The sequence below is a fragment of the Cnephaeus nilssonii genome (genome assembly GCF_951640355.1).
Source record: "Cnephaeus nilssonii genome assembly, chromosome: 4".
Taxonomy (NCBI): Eukaryota; Metazoa; Chordata; class Mammalia; order Chiroptera; family Vespertilionidae; genus Cnephaeus; species Cnephaeus nilssonii.
This window is the reverse complement of record NC_137075.1, coordinates 53,644,529-53,660,942: the sequence shown is the minus strand read 5'-3', so window position 1 is coordinate 53,660,942 and position 16,414 is coordinate 53,644,529. Positions and strand designations below refer to the sequence as shown.

Sequence of the window (16,414 nt, the reverse complement as noted above, 5' to 3'; positions counted from 1 at the left end):
AATAGATCCTAATTAACTTGTCTCCTCCTTTCTGGAGTCTCCTCTTATTTTCAAAATGATGTATCGTTCTAACTCAGGGTAAAGACTTTAGAGACAATTCTGAATTATTTTTCCTTTTGCTGCCTAGTCTTCTTGAAAAAAGCTTTGAACTGAAAACACAAGACTATGAGAAGCAGATGTGCTCTTTGAAAGAAGAAATCAAAGCTCTCAAGGATGAGAAAGTGCAACTGCAGCGCCAGCTGGAGGAGGAGCGGGCCACCTCGGGTGGCCTGCAGGGGGAGGTGGCTCGGCTGAGCCAGCAGGCCAAGGTAGAGGCTTCCGCTTCCCCAGCTCCCTCTGAGTCAGGTCACTGCACAGGGTGTGTGTGTGTGGGGGGGGGGGGGGGGGTGAGGGGTGGTGGTGAAGGGAGAGCAGCTTTACTTTCCCACAGGATCAGACAGCGAAATGCAAATGCATGTGTGAAGCCAGAAGCGAAAGGACCCTGATTGCTTCAGTTCCTCCCAGTATAAACCCCCAGCCACCTCTGATTTAGCAATAATGGCTTTTCCTACTTTAAAGGTCAGCTCTCTTTTTTAAAATTACATTTGCATAAAGTTACTCAAATATCTTGACCTAGAGAATACATCCAAATTAAATTATAAATGGACATGAGCTCTTACACAGTCCATCATGGTGTTATCCTATATAATAAAAGGCTAATATGCAATTTGTCCCCTCAACCGGGAATTCATGCACCGGGCCTCTAGTGTAACTATAAATGCCTGTATTAAAATTACATTGCCGTACTGTCAGAATCTTACATTTTAAACTGTTACCAGCAACTCTCACAAAAGCAATGATGCATGCTTGGACAGTCAGGCTTAACTGGAATTCCTGCCCCGCCAGAATGTTCCTGTGTTCTTAAATGCAAAACATGTCTTTGCAAGGTTGGAAAGTTTTTAAGCTTCCACTGAATATGTGAAACACATGTTAGTAGATGTTTGTGAAGATTTTGCAAATATTCTCTGATTGTCATGGAAGAGCCATGCGTGGTTTAGAAGAGCTCTAGGAATCACCCCGGACTTGCCTGTGAACTCCACAGCAGAGCTGTCCATACTCTCTGTGCCCTGGGCCCCTGATGCTTAAAGTGGAGGGTGGGACCACCCAGCCCTGTGACTGCCTCACTCTCAGCAGTCACATGAGACGGCTGCCCCTCTGGGAGTCAGGCCGTCTGGCTACGGTCTGCATCCTGGGAAATCGTGTGGCTACACTTGGAGTAAGGCACCGATATTTGTCACTTCCTCTTTGGTAACGAAAACTATGATCCAGACTCTCCAGTGTGGCGATTAGTCTCATTTGCAAAGAAAGTAAATGTATCATCATCAAGTTATCTGTGTTATAATCTATCTATATAAATACACTTATAACTTACAACAATGACTGAAACATTACAAAGAGCGGGGCTTTCAGATTGGATAGTCCTGGGGCTCCATCAATTTGCCGTGTGATCCTGAACATGCCATTTATTCTATGCAGCTTCAGTTTTCTAACCTATAAAAGTCACCCTACTCGCCCTATGGGCCTGTTTTAAGGAAGAGGTTGTGTATATAAAATGACCAGCAAATGTCAATGTGATCTCCTTTCCCACGCCCTGTAGAAACAGGAGTTGTATGTAGGCCTTAAACACTTGGACTAACTGAGAAAATGTCAGCGAGGGCTTAGTCAACTCTGTATAGCCCCCATAGCTGCAAGCACAAACCTGACATCCTTGCTCAAGCTGAGCCGATCGGTGAAAGAGGCAGGATACAGCCTCCCCTCCACAACCAGGGCTGCCCCTCAGGGGACCCCGGCACGCCCCATGGCCACCCCCAAATCCTGGGTGTGCCTGGCTCTGCCACTGTGCCACTCCTAAACCCAGCTGGAGCCCAAACCCACACTTCGCAACGTGGCGGCCTTGCCCACATCCAAGATTTCAAACTGCAGTGAAAGAGAATCAGCCTCTTTGACTTTCCTTCTCTGGGCTCTCCTTCCTCCCCACCCCACCAAAGCTTGTAGTAATTAGTCATTGTTTCCCTTTAAGTAGGGAAACCAATTCTGTTGATACAACCGAGTAGATCTGGAAATAATTAACAGTATTTTGGGGCAGTTAAACATGTATCAAGGCCACGCTGTGTGTATGGGCAGGGATGGTTTAACAAGAGTTTAGCTAAGAAGCAGCAGTGAGGACACCCTGCATGGGTAGACGGTGCTGTAAGAGTGTTCCCTCTGATAAAAATTACAATAGCTCTTTTTTCTTCACCTGGTCATTGCTGTGATTCAGACAATCTCTGAGTTTGAAAAGGAGATAGAGCTACTTCAGACACAGAAGATAGACGTGGAAAAACATGTGCAGTCACAAAAGCGGGAAATGAGAGGTAAGAAAACCACGAGGCACCGAGCCCATGGGTGCAGACTGAATGTATCATAAGTGTCACTGGTAAGGAAATGCTCCTTTGACTGGCATGAGGCTGGTTGGTTAGCTGGTTGGTTGGATATATGGCAAGCTGAATAGCTGGTTGGCTCCATAGCTAGTTGGTTGGTTGGTTGGATAGCTGGTGGGTTAAATAGCTGGTCAGTTTCTTAGCTGAGGGGATGGTTAGCTGGAGACTCTGTGAAGGTAACTGGGCCCTAGAAAAAGAAAGGGAGAAATCAGGCAAGAACGTAATTTATACCAGCTCTTCTTTTCCTCTCAGAAAAGATGTCAGAGATCACCAAGCAACTTCTCGAAAGCTATGACATTGCAGATGTGAGAAGCAGGTAATCATTTTTGCATTATCAAACATTTAAAAACATGTAACACATGAGAGAGACGATAGACTTTCTTACCCTCCTTATTTTCCAGGCTGTCTGTGGAAGATTTGGAGCATTTAAATGAGGATGGAGAACTTTGGTTTGCTTATGAAGGACTAAAGAAAGCAACCCGGTGAGGAATTCCCCCAGGGTTCCTTTTTCCCCCAGAGATAATAGATGATTGGAAAGTGAAAAGTTTATCTTACATAGACTTGATACATAAAATAAATTTCTTACAGTAGAATGAGCTAATAATCACTGGAAATATTTCTTTGAGAATTAAGTAATTGGTAAAAAAAGTACACTCTTTATGGGATAAAATGCTGAGTGATAAAACTCATAACCTATACAATAAAACTGATTATATCAAACTAGAGGCCCAGTGCACAAAAATTCATGCACTCAGGGGGGTCCCTCAGCCCGGCCTGTGCCCTCTTGCAGTCTGGGACCCCTTGGGGATTTCCACCTGCCAGCTTTAGGCCCGCTCCCTGGGGGATCATCCTCTGGCAGCCCAGGAGCCCTCAGGGGATGTCCGACTGCAGCTTGCGGAGAGTGGGCCTAAGCCGCAGTCGGACATCCTTAGCGCTGCCGAGGAGACGGGAGAGTTTCCTGCCACTGCCACTGTGCTTGCAGCCACCAGCCCAGCTTGTGGCTAAGCGGAGCTCCCCCTATGGGAGCGCACTGACCACCAGGGGGCAGCTCCTGCCTTGAGCATCTGCCCCCTGGTGGCCAGTGCAGGCCATAGCAACTGGTCATTCCCAGTTGTTCTGCTGTTAGGGTCAATTTGCATATTACCCTTTTATTATATAGGATTGGTTTTGACAAATGTATAATGAAATGTATCTTTACCATTATTGCATCATACAGACATTTTTTAAACTATTAGAGTAAAAATATAACTTTAATAATGTCTAAAATAATATTTGTTATTAACTGCATGTTAATGCCACATATGCTTTTTAAATTTTATAATTCTGTGTTTCTAGTTCCATACCCTGTAGCGATGTACACATAAGTATGCTTTCTGTACTTAGCGCTTGGCTCTAGTGGTGGGTTTTCATAACTGCTGCACGTGCACACACTCAGAGCGAAGACCAAGTGGCTAATTTCTCGGTCCCTCCTCTAACAGCGTCTTGGAGAGCCATTTCCAGTCCCAGAAGGATTGCTATGAAAAGGAGATAGAAGCTTTGAACTTCAAAGTGGTGCATCTAAGTCAAGAAATAAACCACCTGCAGAAATTATTTAGAGAAGAGAATGACATCAATGAAAGTATTCGTCATGAAGTTACCAGGCTGACGTCAGAAAACATGGTATGGTCTCAGCCATGGACCCCAGTTGTGGGCACTATTCTAGAGATGTTATTCATTAGCCAAGTCATATGCAGTTTCTTGGCAATAAAACATTGGATCAGACTTACGTTTTCTAGGAGTGAAATACTTGGGTCAGAAGAGAAACTTATATTACCCCAGGCTGGAGAGCACTCTGATTTGAAAGTATGTGTTTTTTCCATAGGATGAGTCCACATTCTGGTGTGTGTGTGTGTGTGTGTGTGTGTTCTAAATCTAGCCAATACCCCTTGGAAACTGACAAAAGCAACATTAAGGTAAAAGGATAATTCGAGAGAGACATGCATTGAGGTCAGTCTCTCTTTTCCTGCTCCTCATCTCACCTTTTCAGAGGCTTCCCCTCCTGTGATGCCCATTCTTTCCTCCTGCACATGTCTCATCCTTTCTTCTAACTCGCGCCTACTGGCATGGAGAGAAATCTCCTCACTCAAAACTATCCCTTTCATGACCCCACATCCCCTGTAGCTACCACTCCATTCCTTTCTTTTTCCCTTTTTCTTTCTTGGTAATCCTCATCCAAGGATATTTTTTCCATTTATTTTTTTAGAGAAAATGGAAGGGAGGTGGAAGGGAGGAGAGAGAGAGAGAGAGAAACATTTATTTGAGAGATACATCGATTGATTGCTTCCCTAACGCTCTCCAACCAGGGCCAGGGAATCAACATGCAACCCAGGTACATGCCCTTGACCAGTGGAACCTATGACCTTCAGTGCTCAGGCCAACACTCTAACCACTGGGCTATGCCGGCCAGGGCACCACCCCATTTCTTTGGGGGTGTTGTCAGACTTCTCAGCAGCCATCCAACTGCAATCTCTCCATTCACCTCCTATTTGCTCTGTGGCCACCCCATTTTGTCATGTGCCCCTACCACTAACTGGTCTGTCTGAATCCAGCTGGACACAGAGGGGTCATTTCCATCCTCCTCGTTGTCTCTCAGCGGCATTTGATGACTTACTCGCTCCCTTTCCTTCCTTATTGTTCTGATGGCTTCCAGGGCACCACCCTCCTAGGTTTCTCATCCCCTTCATGGTTCACACTGCCCCTTCTCAGCTTCTTTGCCGTCTCCTCCTCCTCTGCCTAACCTGGAACTACTAGGACCTCTCAGGTCTGTGTCAGCAGGTGAGGAGCTGTGGCCCCGGCACAGCGAGCAAATGGAGCAGGAGTAAGGACCTTCACATCTTTCTTTGGTCCTTGGGTGAAACTTCATGAGGAATCTGTGTTGAAATCCAATTGCACAATCAAACAAGTATTCTTCATTTGAGCGTTAGCGGTGTGGGTGTTTTCATAAACTTGGACAACAGAAAAACTGTTTTTACCTGCTTGAGGGTAGAGGTGACAGACATTTAAAAAACTGTACAGTTGGACAAGGACAAAGGATTGAGCCCCGCCTAGAATGCAGAGGGCGCAGTGCGACCCCCTCGAGGTGGTCCGTCCCTAGATGAGGAGGTGAGGTCTCTGGGTCTGGACCAGAGAGGCTGCTGCCACCTCCTCACATCACCCTCCCTCAGCTCAGCATAGAATTCCCATCTGCCCCTGCCCCTCCACTACACACCCTGCTCTCCAGGAGACATCCTGATGGGGACCGTGGCTGTGTGGAACTGCTTCCTCTGAGCGTGCTGGTATTTCTTGTGACTATATAGGTCCCGAGGTAAAAAAATCATGATACCAATCCAGTATAATGTCTTAGCTGGCCTTCTTATACAATTTACTAGAGGCCCAATGCACAAAATTCATGCAAGAGTAGGCCTTCCTTCCCCCAGCTGTCGGCACCGGCTTCCCTCTGGCACCTGGGACCCGGGCTTCTCTCGCAGCCTGGCTTCGTCTGGAAGGTTGTCCTGAAGGATGTCTGGAAAGATGTCCAGTCTAATTAGCATATTACAGTTTTATTATTATAGATTAGATGTATGTTCCATGGGGTTAAACTCCTCAGCAGTTGGATTTGCTTCTGACGAGCTCTGAGATTTTAAACTTCACATATAAAAGTATTTCATAGTCTAATATTTCTAATCCTTCTCTAAAGATGATCCCAGACTTTAAACAGCAAATCTCAGAACTGGAGAAACAGAAGCAAGACCTTGAAATCCGTCTGAATGAACAGACTGAAAACATGAGAGGTAACTGGACCCCTCAGGGACCTGCTTTTAGAAAAAGGTTTTCTCCACACAGGACATGACAGAAGTCACTGCACTCGGGGTCTAATACTCTGACCCCCCGTGGGCCAGGCAGGGGCATGAATGTGAGGAGTGGGCTGGGTGGAGGGTGCAATAAGGTGCATGGGCATCAAAAGGGGGAAGCTGCCTCAAGCTCTGGGGATTGTTGCCACATAGAAATGCAGGCCCAGTGTGGCTTGATAGTCCTGGTTTTTTGTGTTTTGTTTGTTTTTTTAAGAGAAGCCATTTTTATGAGAAGTAAAAATTTTATGTGAAATATCACAAGTTTTAAATAATGACTTAAAATATTTTAAACATTGTTTACGCCAAACAAAACCTAATCTCTAGCTGGATACAGCTTAGGACCCCTGACAGCTATACATAGGACCAAGCCCAAATTGGAATCCAGTGATACAGCCCCAAGTACTGACAGTTCTTCTCACTGTAGGAAAATCAGAAGAATTATCTAATCAGTTGAATCACACTCGAGAAAAAGAGGGAATACACACCAGAGAGAAGGAGAAGCTGATGGATGACATTCATGCAATGCCAGAGGTCAGCGAGGGCTTGAAGAAACAGGTTGAAACTGAACGCAGCGTGGAGAGTAGCCTCCGGCAGGAAGCGTCTCGTCTCACTATGGAAAACAGGGTGAGGAGTTGACTAAGTTGTTGATAAATGACTGCCTGCCTGTGTGCAGATGTCACAGAACGGGGGACAGGGCACCTGGAGCACACGCTGAGCAGCTGTGGGCCAAAGCCACAGTCAGAGCACTCTGTTTCCTTTTGCAAAAGACAGGTGGTCTCGGAGGTTGAGCCCACTCGGGAGGCTCAGGGCTCACAGGGACGTGCCTGATAAAGCGAAGGGAGGTGGGGTGCAGGGGTCCTACGCATGGTCCCATGGTGGCACCCATCTGGGAAGACGATGTCCAAGTGTTCTCCTGGCGGTATGAATGTCCTTCCTGCAAACTTCATAGACAAAATGTTCTTCCATGAAAGATCATGATAGTAGGCAACAGACTTTAAATCATGAAAGTTTTCATCAAATTGAAGAGGCCCTTGTCAAAATGAAATTTGGCAACTCTGTGTCGGTCCCCAGCAATTCTTTTGTTAATAATTGGTGTGTGAAGCCTACAAGACTGAGACACACTAAGTAGCTGTTGGGGTGCTTTCCTGGGGGCTGGAAACTGAAGCCCTTCCTGGCCGAGCAGCCTCTGCGACGTGCCCAGGGGAGGGCTCACCAGGGCAGTGGGCACCTGGACATGCCCACAGGCCCTGCTCCCCATGGTCAGGGCCCCCATTTTCTATCTCACATGAAAACTATGATAGGGTGAGATTATATTTTACAGTGTCAGGATTTGACTTTGAAGAATGATTATATCTAAAAAGAGGAATCCAAGGAGTTTGATATCTAACAGGAAATAACACATTCCAGTCAGGGGCACCCAGATGATGGCCATGTTTTCTCAGGGGACACAACTTCCTCAGAAAATAGACTCATCAACTCACACCAGGTAAACAGCTGTCCATGGAGCCTGTGTGAGGATGTCCTGCCTGCCTACGTGTCCCTGGGTCTCAGTTGGGGCCAGTGGTAATGGGGATGGGTCACGTGTATGTTGCACGTCTTGTCCCGTGTGAACTGTCATTCCTTAGCTGTGAGTGTGCCTCTGGGTATGTATCAGGCCCTAATTGTGTGGGATTTGTGTGAGTTTGTTCCCGATGCTCCTGGACCAGTGAGGTCCCACACAGTGCCCTTCTTAGGAGCCCCGGCTGTGTGGCTCTGTTCCCAGGTGGGGACGGGCCAGCCTGCTGCCTCCACACTGAGCTGGGGAAGTCACAGCTTCCTGTTTTATATCTACATGGTCCATCTACATGGTCCTTCCAACGAACTCCCCCTAAACCAATGGGGAGCCTTGGTGCTACCAATGAGCTGATGATTATGCCACAAAGGACTATAATTCCTATAGATTAGGTGCTGGTTTTACCCACAAGTGAGGCTTAACTGCATTAGTTTCCTAGAGCTCCCATAACAAAGTACAACAAACTGGGTGGCTTAGAACAATGGAAATGTGTCTCTCATACTTGTAAGGGCCAGAAGTCCAAGTTCAAGGTGTTGGCCCAGCCACACTCCTCCAGAGTCTCTAGGGGAGAGGACTTCCTTGCCTCTCTCAGCTCCTGGCGACACCTGACATCCTTGGTTTGTGACAGTGCACCCCAATCTCTGCTGTCCCTTCACATGGCCTCCCCTCTGTATCTCTGTGTGCCCTTTATCTCTGTTACTAGAGGCCCGTGCACGAAATTCGTGCACTGGGGAGGGTGTCCCTCAGCCCAGCTTGCACCCTCTCTAATATGGGACCCCTCGGGGGATGTCCAACTGCAGGTTTAGGCCCGATCCCTGTGGAATCGGGCCTAAACCTGCAGTTGGACATCCCTCTCACAATCCGGGACCGCTGGCTCCTAACCGCTCACCTACCTGCCTGATTGCCCCCTAACTGCTCCCTTGCTGGCCTGATTGCCCCCTAACTGCTCCTCTGCAGGCCTGATTGCCCCCAAATACCCTCCCCTGCTGGCCTGATCACCCCCAAGGCTTTTATTAGTATAGATATGACCCTGCACAGAAAATTTTACTAACCCTGCTTTACAATAAGGGCTTGACGATTGAATCATTAGGACCAGACACCAAGATTTCCTTTCTTTGAATAGTGGAGGGAATACTTATCTTGTCTTTAAGTTGCCCGGAAATTAAAATGAGATAATGACTTAGAAAAGTATAAAAGCACCATATAAAGACAACTGTCTTTTTAATGAAGTGGCAAAATGAAAAACACTTTTTATTCTCCCCTTCCTTCCTTTACAGCCTTTATTTAAACTTTGAATTTATAAAAATTTCACTCCAATTTTCATTTCTTTACATTCAACATTATTTTGTATTGGTTTCAGGCTTTATATTAGTTACAGAATAGTGGTTAGACAATCATATACTTTACAAAGTGTTCCCCGATATTTCTAGTACCCACCTGGCATCATACCATCATTACAACACTATTGACTATATTCCCTATTTAAGTGACAATGGGTTTACAGGTTCCTTTCAGTCTTTCTTTTGTGTTGCTCGTCCTTCCTTTTCTTTCTCACTTCTTCCCTCATTTTCTTTATATAGTATCTCAATTGGCCATCAAAGCTCAGTGAAGGCACTGGGACATGCTTCATCCATTTTACAGACCAGGAAACTGAGGCCAATTCCAGTTGGCTGTGGAACTTGACTCAGCACACAGGAAGCCCTCAGAGCCATGCTCTTTGCGCTTCCTAAGGGGCAGCGGCCCAGCAAACAGAACAAACCTTCCAGTCAGGCTTCCGAGCCTCTTTCTCAAGCACCTCTTCATTGCGGATGCTCCACATTCTTTCCTTTCCCCCCATTCTTTACTGCCCCCCCTTCTCCGAAGCAGGTGGAAGGCTTCCCACTCACTGCCTAGGCATGCTCTGCTATGAGGCAGGGTGTAGCGAGCTTGCTTTTGGGTCAAGGCAGGAGCAGGAGTCACTGCCTGTGAAGTGTGAAGGCCGCCTGAGCGAGGCCCATTAGCACTGGGAGCTTCTCTGAATCACATCAGTCAGTCCAGTACCCTGCAGTGCAGCACCCCTCCACTGAGGAGGCACCACCCCTCAACCCCCGCCTCAGGGGTGAGGGTCCTTGCCCCTCTGCCAGGAGTCCTTCCATGCCCCTTGATCCCTGGCTGGGCCCACCCACGTCTTGGGGGCACTGCAGAACCTCTGTCTCTCTGCAGATGAGGCAGATCCCTGCCCTAGGTCTCCGCAAAGCTATGAATCTGTGGCCAGAGGCCTGGTCTGGGTCTCAGCAACCACATGCCTGCAATGTTCCCAGGGACCCTGGGAGCAGCTGGGCGAGTCCCGCCTCACCTCCCCGGGGTGCCGATCTCCCCAGGGACCCCTGGGAGAGGCTGGATGGGCCCGGCCATGCCCCCGCAGGTTGCCTATATCCCCAGGGACCCCCGGGAGCGGCTGCATGGGCCCGGCCACGCCCCCCCAGGGTGCCGATCGCCCCAGGGACCCCCGGGAGCGGCTGCATGGGCCCAGCCATGCCCCCCCGGGGTGCCGATCGCCCCAGGGACCCCCGGAAGCGGCTGCATGGGCCCGGCCATGCCCCCCCGGGGTGCCGATCGCCCCAGGGACCCCCGGAAGCGGCTGCATGGGCCTGGCCATGCCCCCCCGGGGTGCCGATTGCCCAGGGACCCCCGGAACTAAGAGGACTGGGTGCCGCCATCTTGATCTTCTCAACGGCCGGATAGGCCACATGGAGTCCCGCCCCCCAGCCTCCCGCTGGCCCAATCGTGGGCGTAGCGGAGGTGCGGTCAATTTGCATGTTTCTCTATTATAAGGTAGGATAAGGACAGTCTCATTGGATTCAGGACCTACCCCAATCCAGCGTGATATCATATTGATCTGTGGTTTAATTACAACGGCAAAGACCCTATTTCCAAATGAGGTCACATTCAGGGGTTCTCAGTGGACATGAATTTTGATGTTACACATTTAATCCCATATCTGATCCTTTAAGTCAAAGAAAATCCTTATTAAAAAAGAAATAATAAAAAGTTTTAGTGATAATCTCACTATTTATCAAAGAAATTCAAAATTAAAACTAGGTAATATTTTTGCCCCTGAAATAATAGAGATCTTATGGTGCTGGTGAGGCTGTCATCATATATGGTGTCTGGGAACATAAACTGGTGTAAGCTCTCTAAAGAGGTGCGTTTCCTTTGACTCAGGGATGAACCGATAAGATTCTATTCCTAGTAAGCAATCAGATATGTGGACAAATAATAGTGTTAATAATCATAACAAAAAAAGGGGGAATAAAGTGGATGTCTAATAAAAGTGGGTAGGTTAATTACTGTATATTACTGTATCCATTAAAATGATGATTTGGGTATGTTATCAGACATGGGAAAATATCTGCAATATAATTCGAGAAAAATATAGGATATAAAACTTCACATACAGTATGATCCCAATTTTGTAAAACGTATATGTGCCATATTAGAAAAAAGAAAGGAATGAAATAAAATGTGAGCAGTGGTTTCTTCCAGATTATGTATTGATGGGTGCTTTTTTTGGTTTTTAGACATATAATAGGATGGGCTCAAGTTAGAAGACAGTATACCCACACCCCCACTTCCAAGGTCAAATAAAGTTCCAAAGGTGGTAGCAGGGGGAGAGGTGGCCACAGGGGAGAAACAGCACGATTTCTCTCTGCCCAGGAGTCCCCGAAGGCACAGGGCACAGTGAGCATGGTGGGCGTTGCTGAGCTGGAGGGGCCTAATTCCTTCCTATGCCGAAGCCCCTGGGATTCAGGAAGAACCTGAAGACCCTGTGCCCTTTAGAGGAAATATTTATAGGAATCCCAGACTCTCCCTGTTCTTGAGCCAAAATCAGCCCAGGCAAGGCCACCCTTTTTTAGGAAGGAAGATCAAAGCCAGGACTCCAACCTCTGAAGAGTTTCTTTGCCTCCAGCTTCTAACATTCAGGGAGCTTACTTTCCCACATTCATGTTTTTTAACTCTCTACAATGGACATTATTTTATTAAGGGGAAAATAGATCAAGATAAGTATGGTGTATGCATGCAATAGGATATCATTCAGCCACAAAAAGGAATAAGGTATTGATACAGGCTACAGCATGGAGAAACCTTAAAAATATTAATGAGAGAAGCCAGACACAAGGGTAGATAGAGACAAAAGTAGGTTAATGGTTGCCAGGAGCTGGGAGGGAATTGGAGACCAGGGGGTGATGGCTAAAAGTCACAGGCTCTTTTTGGTATGCTGAAATGTTCTGGAATTAGATGATGGTGATGATTACACACAGACTATATACAAACCATTGGGTAGTATAGTAAACTATAAACTATATGTGAATTGGATAAATTATCTACACTAATAAAAGAGAAATACGCAAATTGACCTTCACAACACCCACCAGCCAATCAGGAGTGAGTATGCAAATTAACCCAACAAAGCTGGAGCGGCCCCACCCCCTAGCTGCTCCGGGCCTCTGAGCAGCATGCATTCAGGCACAGAGCGCCAGGCAGGGCGGGATGCCTGCTATGAGGAGCAGGGCAGGGGGCAGAGGGAGCTACAGGAGCAGCGCTTGGCTGGAGCAAAGACTGAAGGCTCCGGCTGGAGTGAAGATGAAAGGCGGCGGCCAGAGCAAAGGCCTGGGTCCCGGGTGCCAGAGGAAAACCGGTGCTGGCAACCAGGGGAAGGAAGGCCTATTGCACGAATCTTCTAGTAGCTCAATAAAGCTATTACCAAAAAGTAAATTTAGATGCTTCTATGCCAATGATCTTGTTTGTTTTCATCTCTGCAGGATCTCGAAGAAGAGTTAGACATGAAGGACAGAGTGATTAAAAAGTTACAAGATCAAGTCAAGAGTCTAACTAAGACAATTGGAAAAGGTGGGAGAAATAACATTTTCTTATTTCTTGAACTTTCAGCTAGGGTCAACATGTGTTGATGAAATGTTGATGAAATCATTAGTTTTTGATGTGGCCCAAAGTCTTTGAAACCCAAAGGAATGATTCTCAACTGGTGGAGTTTGGGGCTCAGTGATGGGGAATGGAAAGAAAGATCCTTTGAGGCAGGCAGATCGCTCACCACTCCTCAGATATTACCACGTCTGTCCTTCCCAACCCTCATTGTGTCCTCACTGTTGGAATGGGTGAATGAACTGCCATCTCTGCATAAGGACTTCCACAGCCTCCCACTCCTCACCTCTTTGCCAGAGTCTCAGTCCCTTTTGCCTCTAAGATTACCTCCTTTGCCTTTCTCTTATCACCTAAAGCAGAATGCATCAGCTTCCCTTCCTGTATTAGTTTTCTATTGTCATAACAAATTACCCCAAACTTAGCAACTTAAAACAACTAACACTGTGTGTTGCTACACACAGTTTCTGAGGGTCAAGGATCTAGAAGCAGCTTAGCTCAGTGCTTCTGGCTCTGAGTTGCAGTCAAGTTGACAACAGGGACACAGTCATCTGAGGGCTTAACTGGGGCTAAAGGCTCTGCTTCAAGTTCATTCACATGACTGTTGGTGGGAAGCCAATATCTCCTAAACACTGCATACGTGGCAATAGCTTCCAGGGTTCCTGTAAGGAACATGCCCACATATAAGTCTTCACACTCAAGAATACCCAAAGTTATGGGGGAGAAGGAGGACCTATGTAATACTTTCAACAATAAAGATTTAAAAAAAAAGAATACCCAAAGTATGATGTCTTTATCAGATACATCTGCTTCATTTATTGTTCTTCCTGGTCCAGATGCAATTTGCCAATCAGAGGTTATTCTTTTTTTATTCTTATTAAATGCTTTTTAAAAATTCTTACCTAAGGATATGTTTTTATTGATTTTAGAGAGAAAGGAAGGGAGGGAGGGAGAGAGAGAGAGACATCGATATAAGAGAGAAACAGGATGAGCCACCCAGCCGGGGCCAGAGGTCATGCTTACCATAAACAGTGTTGCTTAGTAAAGCAGTTGACACTCTACCTTTATCAGTATCCAAGGGAACAAAGCTAATAAGTTAAAAGAGAAATTCTCACGCAGTAGAAAGAGAGTTCTGTAACTCTTTATCTACACCACCTTCTTTTTCACCCACCAAAGGCTACTCTTATTGGCCCAACTGGAGTGCTGCCTCCTTCAAGAAGCATTTGCAACAGCTTCAGTTCACCTCTGTGTGAATCCTTTTGGCCCTTGTATTAATTTCCTGTGGCTGCTATAACATCACCACAAAATTAGTGACTTAAGAGAGTACAGATTTATTCTCTTAGAGTCCTGGAAGTCAGAAGTCCAGAATGGCGTTCACTGTGCTAAAATCACATATCAGCCAGCCAACATTTCTTCTGGAGCCTTCAAGGAAGAATCCATTCCCTGGCCTCTGCCAGCTTTTAGAGGCCACCGCATTCCTTGGCTTATGTGCCCCTTTCCCCATCTTAAAATTCAGAAGCATGGCATTTTTTAAACCTTTCTGACTCTCTAACCTCTGCTTCTGTCATCAGACCTCATTCTCTCAGAATGTACATGAATCTTTGAGGATCAGAAGGCAGACTGTGGCCCACCCAAAATGTCCCTCTCCCAATCCTGGGAACCTGTAAATATGTTACCTTACATGGCAGAAGAGATTTGCAGGTGTGATTAAGTTAAGGGTCTTGAGATGGGGAGATTATCCTGGATTATCCACATGGACCCAATATAATAAGAGAGACAGGAGTGTCAGAGCGAGAGAAGGTGATGTGAAAACAGAAGTAGATGGAGAGGAGATATGATGATGGAAGCAGAGATCAGAGTGATGTGGCCACAAGCCAAGGAATTCACATAGCTTCTGGAAGCTAGAAAAGGCAAGTAATGGATTCTCTCCTACAGCTTCTAGAAGAGCACAGCTCTGCTGACTGATTGATTTTAGCCCTATGAGATCCATTTTAATCTTCTGATCTCCAGAACTATAAGTTTAAAATTTTATGTTGTTTTAAGTCACTGTTATGTTAATTTCTTACAGCACATGGGACACTAATACTGTCCCCTCAGGGCCATGCACTTTGGTACTTTGCACACAAAATGTTTCATGAATCTTGCTTCCTTAACTGTAGCATCAGATCTTAAAGACAGGGAGGGGCTACCTCTTGAATTTCTTTTGTATCCCAGTGTGCTAGATGCGTGCCAGGCACTCATAAGGATTTCTTCAAGGATAACGCGACCTTTTCAGCAGAAGCTATACTCACTGATATACTCCCAGATAAGAATCACTATCAGAAGAAATTCTTCAGCATTCAAGAAAGTTTTCATTGATCTGAAATCACCAGAAGTTCAGGTGCCAACCAGTCAGAATAGGGTAGGAGATGTAGAGTCCTATTATAACGCCTGTGGAAGTTGTTTTTGAGTGTTTAACTAATTGTTTACCTCTGTCTGCAGCCAATGATGTGCACTTGTCCGTGGGACCCAAGGAGTACCTGGGAATGCTGGAGTACAAGAGGGAAGATGAGGCCAAGCTCATTCAAAACCTCATTCTCGGTAGTGAAACCTGGAACTCTGAATTTTTGCTTTGTTTTGCGAACTTGAACATCAGCCATTGCCACAGTCCTGCGTGCTGGCAGTCCCTTCTCTTCTTTCACTGCTTCCTGCCTTAGCCCAGAGTTTCTCAGCGTCAGCCATGTTGAGCAGATACTAGTAATTCTTTGTTAGGGGTGCTGTGTGCACTGTAGGATATTGAGAGGCATCCTTGGCTTCCACCTGTAGAAGCCAGTAGCAACTTTTAGTCATGACAATAAAAAGATATCTCCAGACATTGCCAAGTACCCCGTGGGGATGCATTGCCCTCGGCTGAGAAGCACTGCCCTAACCTCCTCCCAACCCTAATCACAGGGCCCGGATAGAAGACCCACTTCCACAGCTTCGGGTCTCAGAACAGGGTCCCTGGTGGGAGTGAGCGTGGCTCCTGTGCCCTATTTGACTTCTGAGAAGTGTATTTGCAGGCAATGTGACTGGGGCTTCCCAGCAACACCCCGGTAGCAGGAATGTCCATGTGCATCATGCTCAAGGGTTGGTGGTCAGAGAACTAATGGGACTATTCACCATGACAACCACATGCCTCTTTATCAACTGGTCCCAGGATCTCGGAGCAGGAAGCCACTGTGCAGCCTTTCTTCCTCCTCAGCTAAGGGAGGAAGGAGCACCCCTACCCTTCCTTTCCACCCTCACTGGGGCACAGCTTTGGAGCCTCCTCTTTGTCCCCCCCGTTTGTATGCAGCCATAGGGAGGTCTTTGTTTGCTTATCTTAATCCTATATAATAAAGAGCTAATATGCAAATGATCATCACACCCTCATTCTGTCAGGCAGTTAAGGCTCAGACACTCAACACTGGGGAGAGAGGAATGGGGACCAGCCAGGCTGCGGCCTGGGAGAGGGACAAGCCGCCTGACCTGTGGTCCCGGGTGCCTGCTGTTACAGGCCGGGCGAAGCCGCCTGTCCATGGTCCTCTGTGACTGCAGCCAGCCTGGGTGAAACTGCCCCAGGTCCTGGGTGCCCGTGGCTGGCCAGAGGGAGGGAA

General features: G+C 46.9%; 1 protein-coding gene across 3 annotated transcripts in view; it reads left to right on the top strand.

The window, feature by feature from the left end:
- The window catches only part of MYO5C (myosin VC), a 96,416-nt gene that overhangs the window by 64,525 nt on the left and 15,477 nt on the right, over positions 1-16,414 (top strand). For all 3 annotated transcript variants that reach the window (XM_079769239.1, XM_079769241.1, XM_079769240.1), the window contains 9 exons: positions 128-308; positions 2,300-2,393; positions 2,712-2,775; positions 2,861-2,941; positions 3,938-4,118; positions 6,175-6,268; positions 6,753-6,952; positions 12,683-12,770; positions 15,279-15,377. In XM_079769239.1, coding sequence (XP_079625365.1) covers positions 128-308; positions 2,300-2,393; positions 2,712-2,775; positions 2,861-2,941; positions 3,938-4,118; positions 6,175-6,268; positions 6,753-6,952; positions 12,683-12,770; positions 15,279-15,377 — 1,082 coding nt within the window. The remainder of the gene's footprint in view (positions 1-127; positions 309-2,299; positions 2,394-2,711; positions 2,776-2,860; positions 2,942-3,937; positions 4,119-6,174; positions 6,269-6,752; positions 6,953-12,682; positions 12,771-15,278; positions 15,378-16,414) is intronic.